The 14,013-nt window shown below is 43.9% G+C and overlaps 1 protein-coding gene across 7 annotated transcripts in view; it reads left to right on the forward strand.

Moving 5' to 3' along the window:
- The window catches only part of LOC126470178 (ankyrin repeat domain-containing protein 16-like), a 104,473-nt gene that overhangs the window by 58,612 nt on the left and 31,848 nt on the right, over nucleotides 1-14,013 (forward strand). For all 7 annotated transcript variants that reach the window (XM_050097832.1, XM_050097833.1, XM_050097831.1 and 4 more), the window contains one exon: nucleotides 12,193-12,456. In XM_050097832.1, coding sequence (XP_049953789.1) covers nucleotides 12,193-12,456 — 264 coding nt within the window. The remainder of the gene's footprint in view (nucleotides 1-12,192; nucleotides 12,457-14,013) is intronic.

A 14,013-nucleotide genomic window follows, 5' to 3' on the forward strand; every position in this document is an offset into this window, starting at 1 on the left:
TTTTTAGATGCATATCACTAAATTTGGCTACTAGCTCTCCATTTGGCGCAGTGGTTAGCACACTGGACTCGCATTCAGGAGGATGACAGTACAATCCCGTGTCCAGCCATCCTGATTTAGGTTGTTTGTGATTTCCCTAAATCGCTCCAGACAAATACCGGGATGGTTCGTTTGAAAGGGCATGGCCGACTTCCTTCCCCGTTCTTCCATAATCCAATGAGATCGACGAGCTCACTGTTTGGTCTCTTCCCCCAAACAATCCAACCCCAACTCCTCCATTTGTGTGTTATTTTCTCTATAATGAATAATGGCGTAGCCCACATATTGTTTATTGTAGACAGTATTAGCCCTGAAATCATTATTGGTTTTTAAAAATGCATTCTGTAGATTGTTAAAAATCTTTGGCTAGGTTGCAGCTATGCAGTTCCCCATAAGCAGGCCAATATATTATCGAAACACATCAAAAAAAGTTTTGCATCACCTCAGTTCCGAAACCTGTATAGAAAATTGGAATAGAGATCAACATAAACATAATTTCTGCCCTTTTTGTTGCTCATGAAAACCACACATTGCGTGTTGTACCACCATACAGCGAGACCTTCAGAGGTGGTTGTCCAGATTGCTGTACACACCAGTACTTCTAATACCAAGTAGCACATCCTCTTGCATTGATGCATGCCTGTATTCATTGTGGCATACTATCCACAAGTTCATCAAGGCACTGTTGGTCCAGATTGCCCCACTTATTAACAGCGATTCGACTTAGGTCCCTCAGAGTGGTTGGTGGGTCATGTCATCCATAAACAGCCCTTTTCAATCTATCCCAGGCATGTTCGATAGGGTTCATGTCTGGAGAACATGCTGGCCACTCTAGTCGAGCAATGTCATTATCGTGAAGGAAGTCAGTCACAAGATGTGCACGATTGGAGCACGAATTGTCGTCCATGAAGACGAATGCCTCGCCAATATGCTGCCGATATGCTTGCACTATCAGCCGGAGAATGGCATTCATGTATCGTACAGCCATTATGGTGCCTTCCATGACCACCAGAGGTGTGCGTCAGCCCCACATAATGCCACCCCAAAACAACAGGGAACCTCCACCTTGCTGCACTCGCTGGACAGTGTGTCTTAAGTTGTTCATCCTTACCTGGTTGCCTCCAAACAGGTCTCTAATGATTATCTGGTTGAAGGCATATGCGACGCTCATCAGTGAAGAGAACATGATGCCAATAGTGAGCAGTCCATTTAGCATGTTGTAGGGCCCATCTGTACCACGCTGCATGGCGTCATGGTTGCAAAAATGGACCTCGCCATGAATGTCAGGAGTAAAGTTGCACATCATGCAGCCTGTTGCACACAGTTTGAGTTGTAACACGACGTCCTGTGGCTGCATGAAAAGCATTATTCAACATGGTGGCGTTGCTGTCAGGGTTTCTCCGAACCATAATCCATAGGTAGCGGTCATCCACTGCAGTAGTAGCCCTTGGGCGGCCTGAACAAGGCATGTCATCGATAGTTTCTGTATCTCCTCCATGTCCGAACACATCACTTTGGTTCACTCTGAGATGCCTGGACACTTCCCTTGCTGAGAGCCCTTCCTGGCACGAAGTAACAATGCGGACCTCCTCCGTCTAGTAGGTACTGCTCATGCATGGTTGTTTACATCTTTGGGTGGGTTTAGTGATATCTCTGAACAGTCAAAGGGACTGTGTCTGTGACACAATATCCACAGTAACGTCTATCTTCAGGAGTTCTGGGAACCTGGGTGATGGAAAACTTTTTTTGATGTGTGTTGTTAGATACAAAATAATTTTAGGAAAGAAACTGTAACATTTTCATTAATTCAGTAATTTCTCCTTGATTCATGTAATTGTGATGTGCTAGGTTCCAGTTTTTGGTATCGAATATTTCCTCAATAGGTACATTCATGTATAAATTTTCAATATCCATTTATGCAAAAGTGACTCCTTTAGGGATCACGCTATTCTTTACTTCAAGGCTAAAGGTTCTGTTGTTTTTGACACTGATTTTTCATAGATTTTGTTTTTTAGGACTTTTATTTACAAGAAGAAAAAAAAGATTTGACCTGTTGGTAACATATTCCTTGATACATAAATCTATAAAGACTGTTTTATCTTTCCTTTTTTGCGAAATTTAATTTACATTCCCGTTACCAGCATACTTGTATTCATAACATTTTAGCGATCTTTGTCTGAAGAGAGGAAATTCAAGTTATCGGTTTTCTTATTTAACTTTATTTTTTTTCTTTTTTAGTTCTTATGATGACCAGTACTGGTTAACAGTATAAAACATTTACTTCGGTTGCATCAAAGGTAATATTAGGTGTACAATTAGTACTTCATGTACCACTGTTTCCTATTCAAACCTATTTGTTTTGTCTTTGCGCACTTCTGGCTACAGTATATCAATGTGTAATGTTGCCCATTATTCCTTTAGTGAAATGTAGGTTGCTGATTCCAGCCCAACTTACTATGCACTGTACTTAATGGTATGAATAACTGTACAAGTTTGGGCTGCAGCTCTGTTGAAGGAAATAGGCATAGTAAATATTATCTTGATATAGTAAATATTATAAATATCTCTGTATTAAAGGAGACCATGCACTGAAAATCAGAAGTGTTAAGTTGTCAATAGGCACTCACAAAGGAAAACAAGCTTGCTAGGTTTCAAAGTAATCCTTTTTCACACACACACACACACACACACACACACACACACACAGCACACACACCATACCTATACCCCCTACATGGTGCCAACTGGACGAATAGTGACATACTCCATTTCGGCAAGTGGACTGGATTTAGTGGGGATAGTGTCTCGTGGGGTGGATAGAAGGTGAGAGAGAGAAACAGGAGGCAGGGAGAGGTGTTGAGGGTGTGAGGCTAGCAGCTCGGAGGGAGGCAACCGGTTTGCTGGTTAGGAATATGGGAGAGAGGGTTGCTGGTAGATAGGCCAGGGACATGATGAATGGTTGTCAAAGCCAGTTGGGAACAATACATGCTGAAGGTGATGTGGAGAGGTGAATTGGGAGGGGGTGACGGGACAGAGGAAGGAAACTGTTGGATGGGTTACCAGGGATTGGGGCCATGACGATTATAGGAGCATAGGATGTGTTGTAATACTACCATCTGCATAGTTCAGAGAAGCTGGTTGTGGAAGGTAGGGTCCAGGTGGCTTGCGTTGTATGACACATCCACTGAATTTGAGTAAATTGTGCTCAGCTGCATGTTGTGCCACAAAGTGGTCAACTTTGTTCTTGGCAACAGTTTGGCGGTGGGCATTGTCTTGATGAACAGCCTGGTTGGTAGTCAGTATGAAAATAAAAAGCTGTACAGTGTTTGCAGTAGAGTTTGTATATTAAATGGCTGCTTCCACAGTTGGCCCAGACTCTGGTGAGATAATCCTGTAACAGCACTGAAGTATGAGGTGCTGGATGGGTCAGTTGCGCAGGTCTTGCACGTTAGTCTACCAGAGGGATATGATCCCCGTGGTTAGGGATTCTGGTCAGTGGCGTTCTGTCACCCACCCAACCTCTGCAACATCCAAGCCCATCCCTATCCCACTCCCAGTCCCTTGTCACAGAGATCATATCCCTGTGCTAGACCAAGGTGCAAGACTTGCCTATTCCACCCAACCAATACCTCATACTCTTACCCTGTCACATGCATATCCTATCCCATCAGAGACTGGGCCACCTGTGGAAGCAGTATATACCAAGTATGCTGCAAACACTGCACAGGTTTTTATGTTGGTATCACTACCAACCAGCTGTCCACCAGGATTAATGCCAAACTATTGCCAAGAACAAAGTTTACCAACTAGTGGCACAAGATGCAACACAACATGCTCAGCTGCAATGGCTGTTTCACAATTCAGGCTATCTGGAGCCTTCCTCTACCACCAGCTTCTCTGAACTACACAGATGGGAGTTATCCTTACAACACATGCTCCACTCTTGTAATTGTCCTGGCCTCAATCTCATCTCAGGTAACCCACTATTTCCACGCTCTCCACCCATCACATCACTGGCTCTGACTATGGCGCATCTCGTCTACCTGTTACCCCTCCATCCATCATTCCTAGCCGGAAAACTGCCTACCTCCCTCAGAGCTGCTAGCCACCTAACCCTAATCTGCCCTCCCTGCCTCCCACCCCCTTTCTTCTTGTGCTCACTTCACCCTGCACTGCCTCCACCACAACCAGTCCACTTGCCGAACTGGAGCATGGCACTGTTCATCCTGCTTGCACCACCTGGGGTCATAGCGTACGTGTGTGTGTGTGTGTGTGTGTGTGTGTGTGTGTGTGTGTGTGTGTGTGTGTGTGTGTGTGTCCTTCCTGGCTTGAAAAAGCACTACTGTGCTAGCTTGAAAAAGGATTACTCTGAAAACTAGCAAGTTTTCTTTTCTTTCTTTTTTGATGACTCAACTTTTCAGTGAGTGGTCTCCTTTAATCCAAAAGTATTTACATCCTCCTAGAACTTTCATAAATCATTTATAGTAAATATTATATTGTTTTTGTCAAGAGCTAAATAACGTATATTATTTTATAAATTTTATTTGGCCTTAAATAAAGTAAAGCTGTCGTCTACCAGAAGGTTTTGAATACTATAGTGCTTTACTAGGTACAGTCCATTAGAGGTGGTATGTTGTTTCCTTCCTGTGACCTTGACTTACCGAGCCATTTATAGGAGGACCTATAGTATAATGTGATTCTGAACCATGGTGAACTTGTCATTTTTAACAATAACGAAGATTGCCAGTGATGAAAGAAGTGAAAAATGAGAGCTCAGAATCCAAGGACTGCCTGTGTATCAAACCCAACGTCTTTGGAACTCTCGCCTGACACTTTACCACTGAGCCTCCAAGCCACACACATGGTCTTTGCTAACCATGTAGCAGAAACTTTTGTGTTCACCTTTGCATTTTTCTTTTTTTTTTTTTTTTTTTTTTTCCTTCAACATAACATTAATGATTTTGAATAACAAGCACATATCAAGGCTAACACATTTGGGAAGAACTTTGTTCAGTGGAAAACAATAAAATGTGTTGTTTCTGAATACCGGTCAATCTTAGTTTATTTATGTCCATTTTTATTTTTCTAAGTAAACTATTTTCTATATGTTTATTCGGAGCAGATATTCCAGCATATCAACTAAAAATGAAGTAATTTAAAGCCGCATATTGTTACATGCAACTTGCCAGGCAGAACTCTTCATTTTGCATGCAAAACAGGGTTGTCTGCTCGAGACTGTGGCAGTTGATCCGCAGTTTAACCTGATAGGCACACTGTATTGGAGTACTTCTTAGATTAAAATTATACTGATTACTGTATTGGAGTACTTCTTAGATTAAAATTATACTGATTTGTGTGCCCAGTCAAGGGAAAGCAGCACAGAAATGAAAGTAAATCCCCCCCCCCCCCCCTGCGGGTCTTGGGGTTAGAATAGGCCTGAGGTATTCCCGCCTGTCGTAAGAGGTGACTAAAAGGAGTCCCTCCCCCTCAAGGGGGTAATTAGCGTCTGCGTCCGGAGACGGACGGTTCCACGACCTATATTTGCGGTCTTTTGGTTTTTCACTTCTTCTGGTTTCTCCCTTTCTTTGGTTGGTTCCTTTTTTTGTTCTTCTCCATCTCACTGTCTTACTTACTTTTTCCCTTGCCTTCTCCTCCTTGCCTTCTCTGGTCTCCGCCTCGGCGTTTGAGACAGTCTGTCCTTTCTCTCCCTTCTTTTTCCTCTTCTCCCTTCCTCCCTGTGTGTGCCTGAAGGCCAACCCACGCATTCGCACGCGTAGCCGGTGACGGGGTAACGCGTAATTCCCCGCCCTGGGTAGACAAGTAAGGCACACACGTACCCCCTGGTAAAGGCCAGGCCCAGGGAGGGGTGATTGCCTGAGCTGACACCTTCCGACCATGCCGATTGGTCCCTCCGTCCGTTTCTCGGGAGGTGTGACCTGAGGTGTAAACATTCACCTAAGGTGGGAGTGCCCTCTGAGAGGGTCCCCACAAGGAAGGAGCGCACCATCAGAGATGCTGGCAATCATGGGGGATTCCTCCGCAATGGATTTCTCTTTTCTCTCTCGACTTCTGCCCAAAAACGGAAACTTGACCAGCCACCAGTGACAAAAGTACTACCACCTGCCCCACAGTTCCTCGTAGTTTCTCGATCTGAGGACGGAAAGGATTTTTCCTCTGTCAACCCTTTCGTTATCCAGAAGGGCGTAGATGCCATAGCTGGATCTGTCAAGTCTTGTACCAGGTTGCGTAACGGTACCTTGTTAGTAGAAACCGAGAGTGCCTTTCAGGCACAAAAACTGCTTCGGGCCACACTCCTGTACACGTTCCCTGTCTGGGTGGAGGCTCACCACACTTTGAATTCGTCTGGTGGTGTGGTATATACTAGATCACTCAACGGATTGACTGACGAGGAGATTCAGTCTTTCCTCGCTGAGCAGGGCGTGACGGCTGTCCATAGGGTCATAAAAAAGGTCAACAATGACCTTGTACCGACCCGGACACTTTTCTTGACCTTTGATAGTGTTCAGCTGCCATCGCGCATCAAAGCGGGCTACGAGGTTATTTCTGTTTGCCCCTATGTCCCGACACCCACGCGCTGCTACCGGTGTCAGCGTTTTAATCACACTCGCCAGTCTTGTTCTAATGCGGCTAAATGTGTCACTTGTGGCAGGGATGCCCATGAGGGTGACTGTCCACCTCTGTCTCCTCATTGTGTGAGCTGTCAGGGTGACCATGCAGCATCCTCCCGCGACTGTCCCATCTACAAGGAAGAACGCTGTATACAGGAAATTCGGGTCAAAGAGAAAGTGTCCACCTCGGCTGCTCGCAAGCTATTTGCTAGTAGGAAGCCCACGCTGCTCCCAGCGGGGAAATACAGTACTGTCCTCGCCTCTCCTTGGACTACCAGGGAGGTGGCGACGCAGACATGCGATCTGACCTTCAGCACTATGGTCGTCCGTTCGGCCAGTGCTAAGATTGCCCGGTCGATGTCTCTTCTTCCTCCCGTCACCCCTCAGACACAAGCACCTTCATCAGCTTCTGCCAAGACGAAGACCCAGAAGTCAGATGCACGGGCCTTCAAGAAGGAACCATCCCGTGCAGACTTCCTACGTACCTCGAACTCCCAGCCATCGACCAGTACTTCCACTAAACGACCTTATAAGAAGGTTCATAGGAAGCACAGTTCTCCTTCTCCGCCACGGCACATTTCTTCTCCTGCGCCACCCAGTGGTTGCCGCCCCAGGTCGTCATCCGTTTCGCCTGGCCGCACCGCTGGTAGCCGAACATCTGGCCATTCACCGGCGAAGGAAGCTCCCCCTTCCGGCCATCTTAACAAGATGTCCGATGAACCTATTGAACCAATGGACGATGACTCTCCGCCTACTGATAGCGGCGGCAGTGCTCGCTCGAAGCCAGGCCCTCAGCGGCCTTTGAGGTGACCCCTTCTTGCTTCACCTTTTTCTTTTTCTTCTCACAATGGCATTCCTAACTTAGTCTGGGCGCTAATGACCATTGCATTGTAGTTGTGCGCCCTAAATCCACAAAAAAAGAAAGAAATCCAATTTATGTGAATTGGAAATGAATTATCCTTTCGTGTGGTCAAACAAAAGATAGGTTGCTACTCACTATATAGTGGAGATGCTGAGTCGCAGGTAGACACAACAAAAAGACTCTCACAATTATAGCTTTTGGCCGTCTCTCTCTCTCTCTCTCTCTCTCTCTCTCTCTCTCTCTCTCTCTCTCTCTCTCTCTCTGGTTTCAGTTGCCGTAGACTGCTGTCGTGTGTGTGTGTGTGTGTGTGTGTGTGTGTGTGTGTGTGTGTTTTGTTGATGAAGGCCTTGGTTACAAAATTTTCATTTTCATTATTTTGTGTAATTACTGACAAAATTTAAGAAATTAAAATGTTGTTATATTCTACTCATTAAAAGGTATATTCTTGTGTTAAAAGTTGAACACAAGAAGACAAGCATTACAGTCAGAAACTGTTGTATTGAAGCACATAACTGACAGTGTGCAGATACCTAGACTTTATTTATCCAGTATTTGAGAATGAGAACACTTAATGTCTTCCAACAAACTTCACATATAATTTCAAATCTTTAAAAAACTTTTTCACTCTGACACCCCCAAGAAAGATGGAAGGAATCAAGTTTACCACTTACTACATTTTCACTGTGCATGCAGTAAAACTTAAGCATCAGACAGGATTTTTTAATTTATTAGTTTTTACTACTGACTATTCAAAACACAGTTTGCACACAGGATCCACATATACCACTGAATGTACATGCAAAATATACAATTGTACAACACATACTTCATGAGATATGACATCATAAACATTGAGAGGCATGAAATACTAGCTCTTGCTTAAAATGCAGCACAAATTACCCAGATAGTATTCATTCAGTGTTTCACAATGAGAGCATGTAGCAGTTTCTGACAAACTTTAAGCATAATTTCAGACCTTTTCCAAACTTTTTGTCGCTTATGTCCTTAACATCGAATATTTAACACAGTAATTCATTTGTAAAATAATTAAACTTTTTTTACGTGTTTTATACATGAAAGTACGATTCTTTAAAGGATTGGGGATTCACTAATTATGTGTGATGGGTCTCTGCAACAACCTAACCCATGAATTGAGCTGGAGAGAGCTTCATGCTTTTGGAAAACATGAGTTATTTTATTAAAAAATGGGGCACAGCACCAACACTTTATCATTGCTATGATGTGGTTCTCCAATGTTGATTACTCAATGTGCTTTCCGGCCCTCACAGACACTCCTCAGTAGGGAGTGATCAATGATCTGCACTCCAATGACTATTTCCCTTAGTGGATATAACTATTACACAAAGTGGTGTCTGAAATAAATTAGCAACAATATGTTCAGCAAGGCAAACTGGGCATTGTACATCCAATATTCTATGTTTGAATCTACATCAATATCTCTACACTGACAACTATTATGAACCACATATTTTGGCTTCTTCCTATTGCATTTGCAATATGGCAAGAATGACTGTTTAAATGTCTCTGTGCATGCTGTAATTAGTCTAATCTTGTCTTTGCAGTCCCTACTGGAGCAGCATGTAACAGGCTGTAATACACTCCTGGAAATTGAAATAAGAACACCGTGAATTCATTGTCCCAGGAAGGGGAAACTTTATTGACACATTCCTGGGGTCAGATACATCACATGATCACACTGACAGAACCACAGGCACATAGACACAGGCAACAGAGCATGCACAATGTCGGCACTAGTACAGTGTATATCCACCTTTCGCAGCAATGCAGGCTGCTATTCTCCCATGGAGACGATCGTAGAGATGCTGGATGTAGTCCTGTGGAACGGCTTGCCATGCCATTTCCACCTGGCGCCTCAGTTGGACCAGCGTTCGTGCTGGACGTGCAGACCGCGTGAGACGACGCTTCATCCAGTCCCAAACATGCTCAATGGGGGACAGATCCGGAGATCTTGCTGGCCAGGGTAGTTGACTTACACCTTCTAGAGCACGTTGGGTGGCACGGGATACATGCGGACGTGCATTGTCCTGTTGGAACAGCAAGTTCCCTTGCCGGTCTAGGAATGGTAGAACGATGGGTTCGATGACGGTTTGGATGTACCGTGCACTATTCAGTGTCCCCTCGACGATCACCAGTGGTGTACGGCCAGTGTAGGAGATCGCTCCCCACACCATGATGCCGGGTGTTGGCCCTGTGTGCCTCGGTCGTATGCAGTCCTGATTGTGGCGCTCACCTGCACGGCGCCAAACACGCATACGACCATCATTGGCACCAAGGCAGAAGCGACTCTCATCGCTGAAGACGACACGTCTCCATTTGTCCCTCCATTCACGCCTGTCGCGACACCACTGGAGGCGGGCTGCACGATGTTGGGGCGTGAGCGGAAGACGGCCTAACGGTGTGCGGGACCATAGCCCAGCTTCATGGAGACGGTTGCGAATGGTCCTCGCCGATACCCCAGGAGCAACAGTGTCCCTAATTTGCTGGGAAGTGGCGGTGCGGTCCCCTACGGCACTGCGTAGGATCCTACGGTCTTGGCGTGCATCCGTGCGTCGCTGCGGTCCGGTCCCATGTCGATGGGCACGTGCACCTTCCGCCGACCACTGGCGACAACAACGATGTACTGTGGAGACCTCACGGCCCACGTGTTGAGCAATTCGGCGGTACGTCCACCCGGCCTCCCGCATGCCCACTATACGCCCTCGCTCAAAGTCCGTCAACTGCACATACGGTTCACGTCCACGCTGTCACGGCATGCTACCAGTGTTAAAGACTGCGATGGAGCTCCGTATGCCACGGCAAACTGGCTGACACTGACAGCGGCGGTGCACAAATGCTGCGCAGCTAGCGCCATTCGACGGCCAACACCGCGGTTCCTGGTGTGTCCGCTGTGCCGTGCGTGTGATCATTGCTTGTACAGCCCTCTCGCAGTGTCCGGAGCAAGTATGGTGGGTCTGACACACCGGTGTCAATGTGTTCTTTTTTCCATTTCCAGGAGTGTATATTCCTAGATTATTTACCTAATAATTACGGCTCTTGGAACTTTGTAAGTAGGCTTTCACACGATAGTTCACACATAGTTACAAACCTCTGCCAATTCAGGTTTTTCAGTGTTTCTGTGATACTCTTCAATGAGTAAAAGAAATTGATGATAATTCACATCGTCCTTCTTTCTTTGTATATATTCAGTATCGTTTGTTAGTCCTGTGTGGTATGGGTGCCATACACTTGAGCAGTATTCTAGGATGAGACGCACAAGTGTTTTGTAAGTAGACTGTATCCTTCAATATTTTCCCAGTATCTTACAAATTAACTGAAGTTTATTCACCTGGCATCTCCAATGAATGAGTTGACAGATTCCAATTGTGACTCTTTGATGTTGTAATCATAGAATACTACTTTTCAGCATTTTGTGAAGTGAACTATTTTGCAGTATTGTGATAGTGTTTAGGACTGTGTGAACCACATTATTTACTTACTAAAAACTCCCACTATCTCTATGGCATGTGAAGGCCATTCACATATGAAACTTTCATAATTTCTATTGAAAAATTCCACACACATGATGATTGCTGTGCATTTGTGATAGTAACACAAAAGACTACTTATGGCCCACCTTTGACACTTCTGTAATTTTATTTATCGAGAAATATATCATCACAATTGGTATCCTGCATGTACTTGTGATTGCTACTGATTGTTTCTGATTTTAGCTACCTTCCTATTCAAAGTATTAAATGTGATTTGCTATCATTAATTAGTGAAAGTAATTCTGACATCTTTCTCTGAATGCTTTTTCAGTTGTATAATATTACATTTACTTGTTCTGACATTCGAGGATCTGTATTCATCTCTATAAGAAATTCAGATGACTTGCTTGTTGCTCTGTTTGTTACTTAACCTCTACACCTAATTACTTATTGGTCTGATATAAGAGTAGTTCTGACCTGAAAAAGCAACCATCATGTGGAAGCAACACATACACTGCTACCCAAGTGGCTTCGTTCTCAGTGTAAAGTGTATCTGACCTATTAAGTGGTATTCTACAGTTTAACCATATAACTGGTATTATTGATGGTGACAAGTATCATTACTTGTTGTTAGCTGATCCAGTATGAATCCCATCTGATTGAGCCTCCTTCACATCTTGGATGAGATGACCCTCCAACGGTCATACTACGGCCATGTTTCTACTTGACATGACTACTGTTTTTGTCTATTATCTAAATGTTTTGCACAAACCAAGTATTCTGGCCGGCATAAGTGGTGCTCTTAATCTTCCTTCCTGAGAAAGCCGCCGAAAGACTGCTGAGATAAGTTTTCATCTATTCAAATCAGGTGACAGTGGCACTTATAGGTGAGTGAAAACTACACTACAAAATTCTTACATTCCAGCCTAACTCATGTACACAATCAGAAAACCAAAGAAAACAAGAACAAAGTACTAATTTACAAACACAGAAGGTAACAAACATTCATGTCCATTCAGAAATTTGTAGTAAAGTAAGTAAACTAATTGCTTTGCACAATCCAAGCACTCCAGCTGCTGATATCACTACTGATGCATTAAATTCTTTTTTCTGAGCTGAAAATCTGCAATAAAATTTTGTTAATTATTTTCAGGTGTAACTGTGGATGCTGTGAAACGAGGCGAATGGACCCCACTTATGCTTGCTTGTGCTAATTCTGGCACGTCATCTTGTGATATTGTCAGTTTGCTTCTCAGATTTGGGGCAAAGACAAAAGCTCAGAACAAAGATGGATGGACACCAGTCAGTCTTGCTGTGCGTTTAGGTGATGAAAACAAAATAAAACTTCTAGCATCTGTTGATATTGATGCACTGAAAATCAAGACAAACAACCAACGAACCATACTACATACTGCAGGTATATATTTTGCTGTTTGTAATAAGTAAATCGAGCAAAATTGAGCTGGGCTAAGACAGATAAAACAATACACCACAAATTATCTGAGTGGCACAGAAATCAATAGATGTGATGTACATGTACAGACAAGCAGATGGATACAATTTCAGGCAAGTTGATTTATTCAACAGAAAAAGCTTCTCAAATTATGCAAGTCAACAACACGTTGGTACACCTCTGGCTATTATGCAAGTCATGATTTGGCAAGGCATCGACTGACAGAGTTGTTGGATGTCCTCCTGAGGGATATAGTGCCAAATTCTATCCAATTGGTGGTGCATTAGATTATCAAAATCCTGAGCGGGTTGCAGTGCCCTGCCCATAGTGCTCCAAATGTTCTCAATTGGGGAGAGATCCAGCTCCCTTGCTGTCCATGGTCGGATTTAGCAATCACGAAGACAAAAGCAGAAACTCTCATTGTGTGCTTTCGAGCATTATCTTGCCGAAGTGCAAGCCCAGGATTGGTTGCTGTGAAGAGCAGCAAAATGCGTCATAGAATATCGTTGATGTACTGCTGTGCTGTAAGGGTGTTGCAGATGACAACCAAAGGAGTCCTGCTATGAAAAGAAATGGCACCCCAGACCATTACTCATGGTTGTCAGGCCATATGGCGAGTGAGAGACAGGATGGTATCCCGCCACTGTCTGGGGCATTTCCAGGCACACCTTCACTGGTCATCGGGATTCTATTTGAAGTGGAACTCGTTGCTGAAGACAATTCTACTCCAGTCAATGAGATTACAAGTGAAAGAAATGTCTCTAGATGACCCAGACAGTGGTGGGATACCAATTTGACTGTTGCTTGCCGTGTGGCCCAGCAACCAGGAGTAATGATTTGGGGTACAATTTCATTTCATAGCAGGATGCCTTTGGTTGTCACCCATGACACCCTCACAGCACAGCACTACATTGATAATATTTTATGCCATATTTTGTTGCCCTTCATAGCAAGCAATCCTGGTCTTACACTTCAGCAAGGTAACGCCCGCCCATACATGATGAGAGATTTTACTGCATGCTTTCATGCTTGTCAAATGCTATTTTAGCCAGCAAAGTCACCAGATCTCTCCCCAATTGAGAATATTTGGGGCATTATGGGCAGGGTCCTCCAACCAGAATGAGATTTCGACAATCTGACATGACAATTGGACAGAATTTGGCGCAGTATCCCTCAGGAGGACATCCAACAACTCGATCAATCAATGCTAAACCGAATAATGGCTTGCATAAGGGCCAGAGGTAGAGCAGCACATTATTGACTTGCTCAAGTCGTGAAGCTCTTTCTCTTTAATAAATCATCCAATTTTCTGAACTTGTTATGATTTGTTTGTCTATACACGTTCATCACATCTACAGATTTCCGTGCCGTGTGGATAATTGTTTCGAGGTGCGTCATTTTTTATTTTATTTTATTGTCTTAGAGTGTGTGTATATATTGTAAAAGTGATTGTTGTACCTTAATGTGATGAAAAAGACAATAATTTAAAAAAATAAGTTATGAAAATATTTCATTTATGTA

The sequence above is a fragment of the Schistocerca serialis genome, chromosome 3 (genome assembly GCF_023864345.2).
Source record: "Schistocerca serialis cubense isolate TAMUIC-IGC-003099 chromosome 3, iqSchSeri2.2, whole genome shotgun sequence".
Lineage (NCBI taxonomy): Eukaryota > Metazoa > Arthropoda > Insecta > Orthoptera > Acrididae > Schistocerca > Schistocerca serialis.